Source organism: Cornus florida, unplaced genomic scaffold, assembly GCF_030987335.1.
Source record: "Cornus florida cultivar Cherokee Brave unplaced genomic scaffold, ASM3098733v1 CherokeeBrave_3.0.0_Hap2_Chr10, whole genome shotgun sequence".
Lineage (NCBI taxonomy): Eukaryota > Viridiplantae > Streptophyta > Magnoliopsida > Cornales > Cornaceae > Cornus > Cornus florida.
This window is the reverse complement of record NW_026775580.1, coordinates 99267314-99284092: the sequence shown is the minus strand read 5'-3', so window position 1 is coordinate 99284092 and position 16779 is coordinate 99267314. Positions and strand designations below refer to the sequence as shown.

Here is a 16779-nt window from a genome sequence, read left to right as displayed (position 1 = left end):
AAGGCGCCAAAGGCTTTCTGGAGTCTAAGCGCAAGGCGCAGTATAAGCCACGAGCCTGATTGAAGTACGACGCATGTATATAATAATGCATATTTAAACATATATTATTACTAGGAAAAGGTACGTGCGATGCACGTGTTGAATGTTTTGTAAATAATATGATAGAGTTTTATAGAAAATAAAATAGTCAATTTGTGATAGATTTTATAAAAATTATTTTATTTTCTTTAAATATATTATTATTTAATTATATTTTCTTTTATTAAAAAAACTCATAATAAATAGATAAATAGGTAATATGTGTTAGAATTTTATACAAACTCTTTTTACAGCAATTAATAAATATTTTTTTATATTAATAATTCTTGTCAATTAGATTTCAATAAATAAATAAATAGGTAATTTGTGTTAGAGTTTTATAGAAACTCTTCTAAAACCTCTTTTTATATAATTAATAAATATTTTTTATATTAACAATACTTGTCTAATTAGATTTCTTTTTATTAAAAAACTCAAAATCAATAGACAAATAGGTTATTTGTATTAGAATTTTTATATAAAATCTTAAAATATATCTTTGTCTAATGTATTATAATTTTATTGAAAATAAAATAGATAATTTGTGTTAGAGTTTTTCTAGTCTAATTAGATTTTCTTTTATTAAAAAACTAATAATAAATAAATAAATAAGTAATTTGTGTTAGAGTTTAATAGAAAATAATTTTTTATATTAGTAATACTTGTCTAATTAGATTTTCGTTTATTAAAAAACTCACAATAAATAGATAAATAGGTATTTTGTGTTAGAGTTTTATAGAAACTCTTTATTATGTAGATTTTAGTGTTTATATATTTTTTTATTTAAATAAATAAATACTGAAACTCTTTGCACATTTAATAATAGTATAGATAAAAACTCTTTTTAATAAATATGAAACTTTTTGACAGAGTTTCTGTATTTTACTCTATAATTCTAGATTTCTAAAATTCTCAATTTCTGTACCCCATCCTCCATACCTCTATTTATAGGCTTCTTGGATTAATAGGATTATGACATGTGTCCTTTTCTGATAATGACATAATTATGACAGAGCGCGTCGGTTATATTGTGATAATTATCCATAAAAATAACTATTCTTTTTATATTGAACTAGAAATAAAAGTTTTATATAGAATATGGTTGATATTATTAGGTAATTTTGCAATTAATAAATATTTTTTATTTTAATAATTCTTGTCTAATTAGATTTACTTTTATTAAAAAAATTGATACTAAATAAATAAATAGGTAATTTGTGTTAGAATTTTAAAGAAACTCTTTTAAAACCTATTTTTATATCAATTAATAAATAATTTTTAATATTAATAAAACTTGTCTAATTAGATTTTCTTTTTATTAAGAAACTCATAATAAATAGATAAATAAGTAATTTGTGTTAGAGTTTTATAGGAACTCTTTAAATATATCTTTGTCTAGTATGATAGAGTTTTAATGAAAACAAAATAGGTAATTTGTGATAGAGTTTTACAGAAATTATTTTATTTTCATTAAATATATCCTTATCTAATTAGATTTAATTTTATTAATAAACTCATAATAAAAGCTATTTTGTGGTAGAGTTTTAGAAATTTTATTTTGTTTTATATATCAATTAATAAATATTTTTTTATATTAATAATTATTACCTAATTAGATTTTCTTTTATTAAAAAATTCATAATAATAAATAGATAAATAGGTTAGTTTAAATTTTATTATTTAGATTTTAGTTTTTTAAATATTTTTTTTACATAAATAAATAAATATTTAAATACTGAAACCATTTGCACATTTAATAATAGTATAGATAAAAACTATTTTTATATCAATTAATAAATATTTTTTATATAAATAAATAAATACTGAAATAGTGAAATTCTTTGGCAGAGTTTGTATTTTACTCTATAATTTTGAATTTCTAGAAATTTCAATTTCAATACCCCTTCCTCCTTCCTCCATGACTCTATTTATAGGCTTCTTGGATCAGTTGGATGATGACATGTGCCTTTTTCTGATAATCACATAATCATAATTGGGCGGTTATGTTGTGATAATTATCCATAAAAAATAACTATTATTTTTATATTGAACTAAAAATAAGAGTTTTATATAAATTGTGATTAATTTTATTAGGTAATTTTTAAAGTTTTACAGAAACTATTTTCACAAAAACTATTTTTATATTAATTAATAAATATTTTTTTATATAAATAAATAAATACTGAAATACTGAAACACATTGCATTATTTTATTAGGTAATTTTTAATTAATAAAGATTTTTTATTTTAATAATTCTTGTCTAATTAGATTTACTTTTATTCAAAAAAATTCATAATAAATAGATAAATAAGTAATTTGTGTTAGAGTTTTATAGAAACTCTTTTAAAACCTCTTTTTATATCAATTAATAAATAATTTTTTATATTAATAATACTTGTCTAATTAGATTTCCTTTTATTAAAAAACTCATAGTAAATAAATAAATAAATAATTTGTGTTAGATTTTGAAGAAACTCTTTAAATATATCTTTGTCTAGTGTGATAGAGTTTTATTGAAAATAAAATAGGTAATTTGTGATAGAGTTTTATAGAAATTATTTTATTTTTCTTTAAATATATCATTGTCTAATTAGATTTAATTTTATTAAGAAACTCATAATAAAAGATAATTTGTGGTTGAGTTTTAAAAAAATTATTTTGTTTTATATATCAATTAATAAATATTTTTTATTTTAGTAATTCTTGTCTAATTATATTTTCTTTTTTTAAAAAATTCATAATAATAAATAGATAAATAGGTTAATTTAAATTTTATTATGTAGATTTTAGTGTTTTTAATATTTTTTTATATAAATAAATAAATACTTAAATACTGAAACTTTTTGCACATCTAATAATATTATATATAAAAACTATTTTTATATTAATTAATAAATATTTTTTTATATAAATAAATAAATACTGAAACTCTTCGGCCGAATGGTTTCTGTATTTTAGTGGAATTCTGGATTTCTAGAATTCTCATTCCCTCTATTTATAGGCTTCTTGGATTAATAAGATGACGACATTTGTCTTTTTATGATAATTACATAATCATAATTGGGCCGGGCCGGTTATATTGTGATAATTATCCATAAAAAATAACTATTCTTTTTATATTGAACTAAAAATTAGAGTTTTATATATAATGTGATTGATTTTATTATATTATAGAAACTATTTTTATATTAATTAATAAATATATTTTTTATATAAATAAATAATGAAATACAGAAACACTTTGCATGATTTTATTAGGTAATTTTTAATTAATAAATATTTTTTATTTTAATAATTGTTGTCTAATTAGATTTACTTTTATTAAAAAAACTCATAATAAATAGATAAATAGGTAATTTGTACTTAAATACTGAAACTCTTTGCACATCTAATAATAGTATTATATCAATTAAAAATATTTTTTTATATAAATAAATAAATACTGAAACTCTTTGGCAGAGTTTCTGTATTTTACTGTGGAATTCTTGATTTCTAGAATTCTCAATTTCTGTTCCCCTTCCTCCCTCCTCCATGCCTCTATTTATAAGCTTCTTGGATTAATAAGACGATGACATGTGTCCTTTTATGATAATTACATAATCATAATTAGGTCGGGCCGGTTATATTGTGATAATTATTCATAAAAAATAACTATTTTTTTATATATTTTTTTAATTTTTTTATATTGGACTAAAAATTAGAGTTTTATATAGAATGTGATTGATTTTATTAGGTAATTTTTAGAGTTTTATAGAAACGATTTTTACAAAAATTATTTTTATATCAATTAATAAATATATTTTTATATAAATAAATAAATACTGAAACACACTTTCCATGATTTTATTAGGTAATTTTCAATTAATAAATATTTTTGATTTTAATAATTCTTGTTTAATTAGATTTACTTTTATTAAAAAAAAATCATAATAAATAGATAAATAGGTAATTTGTGTTAGAGTTTTATAGAAACTCTTTTAAAACCTTTTTTTATAACAATTAATAAATAATTTTTTATATTAACAATACTTGTCTAATTAGATTTCCTTTTATTAAAAAACTCATAATAAATAGATAAATAGGTAATTTGTGTTAGAGTTTTATAGAAACTCTTTAAATATTTCTTTGTTTAGTGTGATATAGTTTTATTGAAAATAAAATATGTAATTTATGATAGAATTTTATAGAAATTATATTATTTTCTTTAAATATATCCTTGTCTAATTAAATTTAATTTTACTAAGAAACTCATAATAAAAGTTAATTTATGGTAGAATTTTAGAAAAATTATTTTGTTTTATATATCAATTAATAAATATTTTTATATTAATAATTCTTTTCTAATTAGATTTTTTATATTAAAAAATTCATAATAATAAATAGATAAATAGGTTAATTTATGGACCATTTGGTCAAGCACAATTGATTATAGATTGAATTTTAATTTTATTAGTTAATTTTGAGTTTTATAGAATTTATATCGTGGGATATAATAATTAATGAGAGCTCTTTATTGTGAATTAAACTCTTTTAAGTAATTTTGAGTTTTATAGAATTTATATCAATTAATAAATAAATACTGAAACTCTTCGCACAGAGAAAGTAGTACTACACTTGATCTTAGCCAAAAGACCAAGAAAGGTTAGTAAAAGGCCGATAAAAAAAAAATTTAGTACTACACTTGATCTGAGCCAAACGGCCGAGAAGGTGTGATTATTATTTCTTTAACTCTATAGTTTTATAAGAGACTTTCATGTAATCATTTTTACTTAAAACCAATGTTGGACTTTGTAATTTGAATTAAACTCTTTTTATATTTTGTTAATTTGAACTAATTTTAATTTTATTAGGTAATTTTGAGTGTTATATAATTTATATCAATTAATAAATAAATATTGAAATACTGAACACTTTGTACATTTAATAATAGTACAATTATATATTCATAACCAAGTATACATATATGATACATAACTTTTTAATTTAGTAGTCATTAAGTTAAAAAAATATGAAATAAATAAATGATTAAAAAATACAATGCAGTCTGTTTTTGAGCCTGAAGCCAACTAAAACGCGTGAACAGGCTTTATACGAGCTTGATTAAAGGGGTCTATTCTGTAGTAAATTGAAACGTTCTAGCTGAGCCTTCACGAGCCTTTAACAACTATGAGACGATTGGGCAAAGAAGGAAAACAAATAAGGAATTCAATTCCATGAGCCAGCGGGGGGAAGTTTGGTCTATGGAACCTCTTCAGATTTCAGTCTCACTTCGCTCTAACTTCATTAAAAGCATGCATGCCCTCTGAAGGGCAAAAGAAAGTAGGCCAAGATATATCCATCTTTCGTGGTTTACAGCCAACTGACCAAACTGAAAGAGACCAGTTCAATGTAATCCACGAGTCAGTCAGTTTGGGAGACCGATTGCAACGTGAGAGACAGAAAAGGGGCTTCCTCGCGCGCATCCGGCATGCTCTAAGGAACCAGCAAAATTGTTCCGTCAATCCTATGATAAAGAGATAGAAGGGCAGTTGGGTTATTTCGTAACAAATTTTGATGTCCATATCAGCCTTTTTATAAAACTTTATTTATTTGAAAAACTGTAATTTGACTCCATTTTTTTTTTTTTTTTTTTTTTTTTGGCATTTAACCTCCAAAACTCCATTTTTTTGGAATTATCCCATAAATTTAGGTAAAACTGCATCGTCTGGTCTTTTGCAGGCGTGGTCTTCGTATTGAATTTGGAATGTTAGGGCAGGACAGGAAGATAGTAGTAGTTCATCAATTTGCCGTAATAATGCTATCTCAATTCCACCATCTCATTTGAATTCTGTTTCCATTGTCGATTTAATTGTTTAGAACTCAACTAATTTTGATATAATATATATATATAGTAAGAGTGAAAAGAATCGAATAAGGAGGAGGTGAAAGTGGGGGCGTACTTCGCGATGACTCTGGGTGCCTTTATTTTTTGGCAGTCCATGTATAAACTCAATGTTTGGATCGCTCTTCACCGAAGGTCTTTTTACATTCCTCCTTCCCTTCCATTTCTTTTTTCTTCTTGCTTACACACACATCAATATAGGGTTTTATTAATTCGGCAGACCTGGATTTTTCAGTTCATTTTTGACAGAATTAAATCAAAGAACTCTGGTATTTTTTTTTTTTTTGAAGTTAGATCTGATTGTATGTCTCTTGTAAAGATTGTTAGCAGATTGAAGGGAATTTCAGTATGTGCTTATAATAAGTGGATTTAGATGTATGTAAGGTTAAATTATTGGTATATTTCAAGTTTAGTGAAATGGAATTATTTATGTTCAAATTCACTACATACTTGTGTCCATGTGGTGGAAATGTGGTCCATTTATTATCTCTTTACTAGTTGTGTTTTATTCTGACATATAGAGTTTAGAACAATGTCTGATGATAAAAAACTGCTTAATTTGATGTAGCATCCAGTTATCAAACCAGAAAAAGGCAGATCTGTCATTGCCTATTTGGTGTTTGATGAGAGACCAAGCTAGTGTTGGTTCATATTTCTAATCACGGAATCAGAATTTTTTATTTATTTTTTTTTATCAATTGCATAAGATATTGAGTCCTATATTGGTTCTTTAGATGGACATAATCTTGTTCTATCAATTGCATAAGATATTGAGTCTTATATTTGTTCTTTAGATGGACATAATCTTGTTTGTGTTATTTATGACTTTTTAATATAAATTTTGGAAAAGTACAATGTTTTTAGCATATAGAATGTGGGAGATGCACATGGATGCCAAATATAAATGGAAGATGTCACAGCTATATATTTGCAAATGCTTATTATCTTTCTTTTTATTCATTCATAATTAAAGTCCAAAAGTTTTTGGGTTAGCATTATATTTTGGTTGGGATCTTGGTCTCTTTTGGGTAGAAATGCCACCAATAAGCTTTGAATTCCAATTTCTTTCTTGTTTGAGGGAAAAAAAAAAAAAAACATAAAACAAAAACAAAATTTGGAATTGAGATTCCCATTTCCAAAGCTTTAATTCCATGCAACTAGAAACACACCCAAAGTATGTAATACATATTAAATATTCCCCATGCTTGCTTCCCAATTAATTTAGGAACTTCACTGTCACTTGCCAGCCTTAGTCGAGCTTAACAATGAACATGTCAATAGTTACCGGTAGGTCGTCGTTGGGCTGGAACCATAAGGCAACTTGTTCACAAATACATTTTAGGTCTTGGCACACTTGTATATCAAAACTTCTTTCCCTTTTTTTTATTTTTTTTTTATTTTTAATTTTCATCATTGACAAGGGATGAAAATGGAACCTTCAATTCCAACTTTTTGCATTTATAAAACAATTTGTCATTTAATCATTGTGTTGTACTTAGCATGTTTAACCCCTTATCTACTAAATCTGAATAGTTGTATAAAAAATATGATTTTTAACCAACTTGTTCAAAACACAGCTATGAAGTGGGACTCATGCGGATTTCACATATCTAACTACTTTAAGACTCGCAGAAATAACACTGATATTGAGGTTTTTTATCGCTGAAGAAAACAACGACCCTTAGATGAAGACAGAAGAATTTGTATATCAGACAATGCAGAATCAGTCTATCAGACAATGCTTCATATGTGGCTATTACCTTGGCTCACGGTTTAGAAGATTGGGTGCTTTGCAGTCTTATTAAGGAGTAATAAGACCCATGATTCCCCACAGCAAGTAGATCAGAGTGTGATCCTTGTTCCACAACCTTCCCATTCTCTATCACAGCTATGGAGTCTGATTTTTGAATGGTGGATAAGCGATGAGCTACAATGACACAAGTCCTACTCACCATCATTTTTTCCAGTGCGTCCTGGACTAGATTCTCTGACACACTATCAAGGGCACTGGTTGCCTCGTCCAAGAGGAGGATCGCTGGGTTCTTCAGTATTGCTCGAGCAAGTGCTATCCTCTGCTTCTGACCTCCTGAGAGCTGGACTCCTCTTTCTCCACAGTAAGTTTCATAGCCATCTTTCATGGAACTGCGTTAAACATTAGTTTCACTAAATGGGACAAAAAGTGGTGAATTGTTGCTTTTGCAATGTGGCAAGGGAGATGGGTATGTACCTTATAAATTCATGAGCATTAGCAAGAATTGCAGCCTTCCTTATTTCAGCTTCCGTGGCATCATTTTTGCCATAGATGATGTTTTGATGGATAGTTCCTGCAAAAAGAGTGGGTTCTTGACTCACTAATGCTATATGTGACCTCAACTTTCTCAAATTGTAGTTCTTGATGTCCTGTCCATCTATTAGTACTGAGCCCTTTATTGGATCATAGAATCTCTCAATTAGTCCAATTATTGTTGATTTGCCTGAACCACTTTGTCCCACAAGTGCCACTGTTTTTCCAGCTCCAATTCCGAGACTCAAGCCTTGGAAGATCATTTGATCAGGCCTTGATGGGTAAAAGAAGAACACATTCTTCAGCTCTATAAGGCCTCTAATTGAATTTTCAATGTTGATCCCTTCAGGGTCTTCAGGCTCAATCTCACTTATCTTGTCTAGAATTGCGAAAACTGATCTTATGGCATTGCTACCTTTCACCAAATCTGATGTCATGCTTCCTGCATCTGCAATATTCTTTCCTGTGCTCATTAAGATGAAGAAAGCTTGAAACAGATGCTTAGGGGTTACTAATCCCTGATTCATCAGCCTTCCTCCATACCAGTAAGTCAAAGCTATAGAGGCTGTTGTCAGAAATTGGGAGCTGAACAAGCCTAAACCCGAAAACCATGACTGCTTGATGCTCTCCTTCCTAGGGCCTTCCAGTGTAGTTGAGAAGAGACTCGATATTCTTTTCTGAGAAGAAAAGGCTGTGATAGTCCTGTGATTAGCCACTGCTTCACTTGCTAGTTGGCTTCCTTCATTTTGTGCTTTTTTTGCCTTCTCGGACATGCTTTTCATTAGCATAATCTTTGAGTATAAGCTCCCAATGATTAAAGGCTGTATGGCAATCATTACAATGGCAACTCTCCATGTCAACACTAATCCGAGAACAAATGCTAGGGAAGCACTAAAGAAGACCTGAACAAGCAATGACATACGATCTCCAATAAGTGATCGAACCATGTTTGATTCAGTGGCTAGTTGTGCACAGATTGAAGCACTTGTGTTTTCATCTTTATCAAACCACCCAATCTCAAAAGTAAGCACATTTCCAAGCATTTTTTCCCTTACCCTTTTGGTTAAACGCTCACCCATTATTGCAAAATTGTAATGTTGGAGGAGATTGGTGATGAAGCTAAGAACTGTTAGGATTAAAAAGATTATGCAATAGAATTTGGTCTCTGATTTAAGTTTGGAGTGATCTCTATTGAAGTATACTGAGGCCATTGATCCTAAGCAATAGGCATGAACTGGCTGAACTGCCCCAAAACCAGCAGCCCCTAAGCACCCAAGCAAGGCTCTCTTCCACTCAGGTGCATTCATTTGCAGTAAACGCCACTGAGAAGGACGAGCAAAAGAGGACTTATCTAAGCCCTCATCATATCTGTCATCAGAAGTTTGAGTTTGGAAGGAAGGTGGTACACTAATGGAAAATGGAGGCTTGAAGGGGAAAGCAGGGCTACTTTGCAAGCTTGATTTTGCACTTGTAGGAGTGATCTGGGGGGTGTGGGCATTGATCATTTTTTGGTCATTTCTACCTTCTGTTAGACTATTGGAACGATTGTGGTCTTCATTCTGCATTGAGGATTGCTGCAATTGCACCATTCTAGAATAGGCCCCACCTTCTCCATTGTTCATTTGCATCAACACATTTTGAGGACCTGATTCAACTACTCTTCCCGATTCTAGAACTACAATGGTATCTGCTGCATGGATTGTGGCAAGGCGGTGTGCAATGATGATGGTTGTTCGTCCTTGTGAAGCCTGGTCAAGGGCATCCTGTACCAATCTTTCTGACTGTGCATCCAGAGCACTTGTAGCTTCATCCAGCAAAAGTATTCTTGGGTCTCTCAGTAAAGCCCTTGCTATAGCAATCCTTTGCTTTTGCCCTCCAGATAATTGAACTCCAAACTGCCCTACCTGAAATATCAATGAAACTTCATCAACGCAAGTTCAATAATAAAAAGCTAAGTTAACTTGATTTAGGACTGGAAAAGCATTCCATACTTGAGTTTCATATTTATCAGGTAATTTGGTGATGAACTCGTGTGCATTTGCAGCCTTAGCTGCACTTATAACAATTTCCATGGGAGCTCCTTCTTTGCCTAAAAGAATATTTTCCTTAATGGATGTTGCAAAAAGTACTGGCTCTTGATTCACAAGTCCCATCTGAGATCTCAACCATTTAAGCTGAAGTCTCTTTACTTTGTATCCATCAAGAAGAATGTCTCCTTTGTTGGGGTCATAAAATCTCTCTAGCAAAGAAATGATTGTGGACTTGCCAGAACCACTGCCTCCAACAATGCCTACCGTTTCACCAGCTGTCACTTTAAGATTAAGTCCTTGAAGAATTGTGGTATCTGGTCTTGATGGATAAGTGAAACTAACATCTTTAAACTCAATTTCTCCTCTCACATGTGCTAGAACTTTTCCTCTACCATCTTCAGAGTCTATAGCAGGAGTTCGGTTAATCATCTCAGAAATCCGTGTAGAAGCAGTTGTTGCCTCTGAGATGAATGAGAGATTGGGGAGAGCATTCATGATGGACCTGGAATGGAAAGATTGAAGGTTTAAGATTAATATCTAAAGAAATTTCCAAAGGTGAGTATAATTTATCACAGAAATGCTGTTTCAAAAATTTTCAAATTCTTTTTGAAACGGTTTGCAGAATCTTTATCATTTACACAACCTTCAATCTGAAAATACTCATTAGTTGGGGAATTTTAAACTAGTAACAATGACTCCAGAAGTCAAACATATACTTTCAGTTTTGTTATTTGATATTTCTTAGTAATTGATATTTTCCTGTTTAATCTATGAACTGTTGTAGTGTTCTTTATTTGAGTTCCAAATTTATGTGTATATACTATTAAAAATATAAAAAATGAGGAAGCAGAAATATGATCAATGAAAGTGACTCACACTCCTCCTAGGATGACACAGACTCCTGATATGAATATACGGCCACCACTTTCTCCTCTCCGAGTAACAAGAATGCTTCCTACCCAAGACTGAAATGCCCAAACTGCATAAATCATTCCCATGCTCCCTATCAATAATCCCTTTGTAAGTCCTTGCTTTACACCAAGGTCCATACTCTTCTCAAGTGCACGGCTGAACCTATCAAGTGTTTGACGCTCCCCCACGTATGAATAAACTGTTCGGATTGATGAGGTTGCTTGTTCTGCAATCCCACCAGCAACACCATAGGCATCCTTTGTTCTTATCCCTTGGCTCGTCATAAGCTTCCTAAATCCTACTCCTGGACCGATAAACATGAGTGAGAATGGAAGAGCTGCCAATGCTAATCGCCATGATATTAGGAAGGCTACTACAAGGCTGAATATGAATGTTGAGAGGTGAGCCAGGCAGTTGGGGATCTGCAGCAGAAGATATAACATATATCCTGTTGGTATTCACAAACAAGAATAACGACAAGAAGTATGAGATAGGGAATGAGAAGGGTGTTTGAGAAAAGCTTATTACCTTCTCGGCTATAACGTCTTGGATTGAATGTGCGTCAGAGGAAATGGTAGAAACAACTTGGAAAGTATTGGATGAAGCTGTTTGGTTGTCAAAGAAACCAACTTCTTGCCTCATGACGGATTTCAGATATTCCATTCTCATGCGAGATGTCTGTCTCTCTGCTGTTCTTGTCCAGCAAATACCCTCTGCAAGATCATTGTGTATAGCAACCGAATGAAGAAGGTAATTAAACTGTCACAAATAGTGTTATACTGAAATAAAATTCCTCTTGTTCCTCCTTTCCCTTTTTCTTGGCAATTATTGGATTTAACACTGATTGATTGCATCTTGGACTAAATTTAATCTGGCCGTAACAGTGACAACAACAGGTTGAACTACATAGATGGCTTTATGTAAAACCAGCAAATGTTGAAAACTTGAAATCTGAATTAATCAACTGGTCTGGCAAAAAAAGGTTCAAATTTGGCCCTGAACGTGCTTGACCAGTATGCAATACAACTATATATAACTTTTTCGTTCTTACTTACTTTTTTCCTCGTAATGAAGTTCTAATACATGTTTATGTGTTTGAATTTACCATTTTTTTTTTTCTTGTATATGAATAATTTTCCCGTTAAGCAAATTTTGACCTGCCCCAAATTGCTATACATGAAATTGCTAAACTCTGAACCATTAGTATTATACATACCAGCGAAAGCAGATACTCCCACTACAATGGCAACATAGAGCAGCCTGAGTGAGTACTGTGAAAGGGGTATAAGATTGTTAGTACTGTGAAAGGGGTATAAGATTGTTAGTAATGTATCGGAAAATAAAATGCAGCACTGTGAAAGGGGCATGTATAAGATTGTTAGTAATGTATCGGAAAATAAAATGCAAGTAGTGAATGATTCAAAACTAAGATCTATATATTATACTCTTTTGACAGTAAATTCATTTTAACACACAGAAGTTGATGAGATTTTCTCCTATTTATGCAGTTTAGACATTGTTTGGAGCTCCTGTGTTTTCCAAAAAGCTGGGAATAAACATGGCAAGAAAAGCTAGGTTTGTGTCATCAGTGTTTGTACCTTGTTTACCACATCAATAGAAATTGAAAGTTGAGCGCTTCCATACTCGTTGATCACGCCGCTGAGAACAAACATAGTCAGTGGATTCATCAGCCCATCTCCGATGCTACCCAGAGTACCAAACAACATTAGCAACTTGTCGACGCCATCAGCGTACCTGAACATGCCACCTTTGCTCCCCATTTCAATGGCAACATAAAACAAAGACTTCTCCAAATCCTAGTTCACTTTCTTAAGCTCAAGTATTCTCTTTCAACTCCAAATTATTTATACTACAAAAACATGTTATCAGTCGAACATTTCTGTGTTCTATTTTCCATTAGCGGTTGCTACGTTGCCAATCATATGAAACTGAGTCGTAATCAATTTCATATTTGTCATAGTTTAATCATTCAATTATATACCATATTGTATGATGCCAATATGAAGACTGATAATAATGACAAATTTGTCGAGGACAGGGATACTAACTGGGCCTTGAGTTTGTCAAATTATGGTTCAAACAAAAGTCAACTTGGTTGATTTGGATTTATCTGTCGTGTCATGAGCGGCCAGGAGATGCCATATGCTATGGAATATCGAAAATGATTTCAAGTAGGAATCTCACTGCTTGTCACTACTCACTCTTAGAATCTTAGAATGATGAACAAGTTAAGATCCTGTATATTTTTCACCACAGATACTGAGAAAGTAGCACAGATTAGGTCCAGTTTGATTGGCATTTTTGTTTCTGTATTTTTGTCGTGAGTCAGTACACTCTAACAGTGTTTTTGGTTGCAATGTGTTTGGTAAATAATGTATTGTAAACGTTTAGTAAACGATGGTCCAAAGTAAAAACACCAATTTGGTGTTTTTACATTTTTCCACACTACATTACGGGTACTGATGAATACCAACAAAAAAATAAAAACATTTTAAAACTAGCCATTATATTAGGGTGAGTTGGGTTAGTAGAGGCACTTCCCGAATGATGTGAGAGCCCAGATTCGACTTTTCCCATCCATAACATGTAGTTTCTTCTGAGTTTTCTGATTCCTGCTTGTGTGCGCCATTATATATATATATATATATATATATATATATATATATATATATATATATATATATATATATATATGTTGCCATTGCTTCTATATTGTGTGCGCCTTTTTGTGAAATTTGATTTGTATGGATCTAAGAAAGCTAGAGCAATTGCTTGGTGGAGAGGTTAAAATTTTGTTGGCCGAGTATGAGAACAGTTAAATTCAAATAACACCAAAAGTTAAGCTTGTACTTAGCTTGTTTGTACCAGCATCCTTCATTAGCGAGAATGGACAATAGTCGAGCATCAATTTGGGTTGTTAAAAATATTCTCAATAGGAATGTCTGCTCGGAAAATTTGAAACTGGTGAATGAGGTAGAAAATATTAAGTGAAGAAGCCACATTGGAAATATAAATCAAAGTGCTTTTAAATCTAACTTTTCCAGTAAAGTTCACTGTGAATTTTTGTTGTTCGATTAATGGAGAATATTATTATATAGGATATAAATTATGAAATATAATTTTTTTTTTTTTTTTTTTTTTTTTGCAGCTTTTCATCAAGACCCTTTAATGTTTCGTCCTGATCCTTGTTTGTGTGTGACATATGAGTTCTCTGCACTCAAATTCAACATTCCAGTGAAACCATAAAATCATACACACCTTTTCTGGAAATAAAATAAAAAAGTTCATACCGTTTTGCAAACTTTCCGAAAGCTATTGCAACCCAACAAAAAGCAAAAACAGTTTTTGAGGAAGAAATCGTGACTTAAAATATCTATAACAACATAACCAATCAATTCGTCACCTTCAACAAACACTGTGATGTGATTGGCATGTAGAGACATGAACTCAATAACCCAACCCTCAAAATAATTGAATAGCGTCTAAAAGGAAATTCCCTTTTTCCCTTATTTTCAGGTTAAAGTTTTAAACAGAAAAGAAACCTTAATATCCAAGTCTTTTTTATTTTGTACCTATACCACCACATTCTATATATAAGGACATCCCTGCTTTACTAAGATCACATCAACTTCATATCTTTGATAAATTTCATACCCCATTTCTATATCTTTTCCAAATTAAATTCTGAATTTGTCATCTTCTTAAGAAACATATTTATGGAGGTGGGTAAGTTTTTTTTGGTGGCTCTGTCACTGGCTCTGGTTTTGGGGCTGGTCCAGAGCATCGAGTTCACTGAAAAAGACTTGGCTTCCGAAGAGAGCCTTTGGGACTTGTACGAGAGGTGGAGGAGCCACCACACAGTTTCTCGAGACCTTGACGAGAAACAGAAGCGCTTTAATGTGTTCAAGGAGAATGTTAAGCATGTTCACAAGGTAAACAAGATGGACAAGCCTTACAAGTTGAAACTCAACAAGTTTGCTGATATGACCAACCATGAGTTCAGAAGCTCGTATGCCGGTTCCAAGGTTAAACACAACAGGATGCTCCGTGGCAGCCGAGGTGGGACAGGCGGATTCATCCACGAAAAGACTGCCAATCTGCCGACGTCTGTTGATTGGAGGAAGAAAGGAGCAGTCAATGCTGTCAAGGACCAAGGGAAATGTGGTAAGTCTCAGTCAGATGAAATATTTTTAGTTTAACAAAATCACTTCAAAGTTTATTATAATCAGTATGACAAAATAAAAAATAAAAAACGTTACCATAATCTTTTGCATTGATAATGTGTCACTTCATGCAGCTGTCCTATTACTTCTACTGTTACATCTCTCATATTGCTTGCAATTTACTACTACATTTGTTTTTATTTTTCAGGTAGCTGCTGGGCATTTTCAACAGTAGTTGGGGTTGAGGGTATCAACCAAATCAAGACAAAGGAGCTAGTCTCTTTGTCCGAGCAAGAACTGGTGGATTGTGACACCGATAACCAAGGTTGCAATGGAGGATTAATGGAAAACGCGTACGAGTTCATTAAGCAAAATGGTGGAATAACAACCGAGGGCACATACCCTTACAAAGCAAAAGATGGTACTTGTGATGGATCAAAGGTATAATATCTCTTGTTATCTTTTTAATAACATTAAGAAAGCGTAGAATACTAAGTGTCTGTATTGATTCTGTTTTCTTGTTGATTTTTGTAGACGAATTATCCAACTGTGGTAATTGATGGGCACGAAAATGTACCAGCAAACGACGAAAATGCCTTGATGAAAGCTGCTGCTAACCAACCAGTATCTGTTGCACTAGATGCAGGGGGCTCTGATTTCCAATTCTACTCGGAGGTAAGCTTTTAGTAGTATTATTAGGGATGTAGGCAAGGTTTGTATAATATGATTTAAAAGGTCACTAACATAATAATAGCATAATAATACTAATTTTAATGTAACATGTTTTTTTTAGTAGAACCAACTTAATTGTTGGATTGTGCACTTGCAGGGAGTTTTTACTGGGGATTGTGGGACGGACCTAAACCACGGCGTGGCAATTGTTGGGTATGGAACGACTCTTGATGGGACGAAATACTGGATTGTTAGGAACTCATGGGGACCAGAATGGGGAGAAAAAGGTTACATAAGAATGCAACGCGGGATCGATGCAGAAGAGGGACTGTGTGGTATAGCTATGGAGGCTTCCTACCCCATCAAGTTGTCCTCAGACAATCCTAAGAAAGTTTCTCTTAAGGATGAACTCTAGAGTCCCCAATGCAGACCAAGAAACCATTCTCCTAAACTGTGTGCTCATGCATGAGTAGTTCCATATAATATGTGGTGTTGTTTTTATTTATTTATTTATGTATTTTTGGTAGTGGTATGAATCTGTTCTATGTTTTGGTTTGGATGATAATAATAATAATAAAAACTTCTCTTTTGATGTGTGATAATGAAATGAAGGTTTGCCAATTTGGTTACTTTTTCTTGCTAATGCTCATGGGAATGTAACCCAAGTTGTCGCAACAGAATAAATAAATAAATAAATATATATATATATATATAACAAAAAATCTGTAGAGAATTTG

The 16779-nt window shown here is 31.4% G+C and overlaps 2 protein-coding genes and 1 pseudogene across 8 annotated transcripts; 1 reads left to right on the top strand and 2 right to left on the bottom strand.

The window, feature by feature from the left end:
* Positions 1 to 4646: 4646 nt before the first annotated feature.
* Positions 4647 to 4790, bottom strand: LOC132280255 (U2 spliceosomal RNA; annotated as a pseudogene).
* Positions 4791 to 5189: 399 nt separating this feature from the next.
* LOC132276291 (vignain-like) lies at positions 5190 to 16648 on the top strand. Of its 7 annotated transcripts, none has more exons than XM_059777660.1 (6): positions 5190 to 6095; positions 12700 to 13026; positions 14356 to 15371; positions 15579 to 15811; positions 15905 to 16045; positions 16200 to 16648. In XM_059777660.1, the coding sequence occupies exons 3-6, from the start codon at positions 14924 to 14926 to the stop codon at positions 16455 to 16457; spliced, it is 1080 nt and encodes a 359-aa protein (XP_059633643.1). In that variant the 5' UTR covers positions 5190 to 6095; positions 12700 to 13026; positions 14356 to 14923; the 3' UTR covers positions 16458 to 16648. The 7 variants fall into 7 exon arrangements, with proteins under 7 accessions (XP_059633643.1, XP_059633639.1, XP_059633644.1 ...); XM_059777656.1 differs by having other exon boundaries at positions 12695 to 13026; XM_059777657.1 differs by lacking the exon at positions 5190 to 6095 and adding an exon at positions 7963 to 8074 and having other exon boundaries at positions 12695 to 13026.
* On the bottom strand, positions 7541 to 12967 carry LOC132276292 (putative multidrug resistance protein). The gene is made up of 7 exons (XM_059777662.1): positions 12785 to 12967; positions 12403 to 12457; positions 11715 to 11899; positions 11151 to 11608; positions 10236 to 10776; positions 8188 to 10148; positions 7541 to 8102 (listed from the first exon to the last, which is right to left on the bottom strand). Exons 1-7 carry the CDS (start codon positions 12965 to 12967, stop codon positions 7727 to 7729), a joined length of 3759 nt encoding a protein of 1252 aa, XP_059633645.1. The 3' UTR covers positions 7541 to 7726.
* Positions 16649 to 16779: the final 131 nt, after the last annotated feature.

Excerpts from the sequence above, each read along its gene's own strand:
- LOC132276292 (XM_059777662.1), bottom strand. The coding sequence starts at position 12,967 with ATGGGGAGCAAAGGTGGCATGTTCAGGTACGCTGATGGCGTCGACAAG. Across the intron at positions 10,149-10,235 it reads CTGATAAATATGAAACTCAA|GTAGGGCAGTTTGGAGTTCA; the intron begins GTATGGAATGCT and ends TTGATATTTCAG. Across the intron at positions 8,103-8,187 it reads AATGCTCATGAATTTATAAG|TTCCATGAAAGATGGCTATG; the intron begins GTACATACCCAT and ends TGTTTAACGCAG.
- LOC132276291 (XM_059777661.1), top strand. The coding sequence starts at position 14,924 with ATGGAGGTGGGTAAGTTTTTTTTGGTGGCTCTGTCACTGGCTCTGGTT. Across the intron at positions 15,372-15,578 it reads CAAGGACCAAGGGAAATGTG|GTAGCTGCTGGGCATTTTCA; the intron begins GTAAGTCTCAGT and ends TTTATTTTTCAG. Across the intron at positions 16,046-16,199 it reads ATTTCCAATTCTACTCGGAG|GGAGTTTTTACTGGGGATTG; the intron begins GTAAGCTTTTAG and ends GTGCACTTGCAG.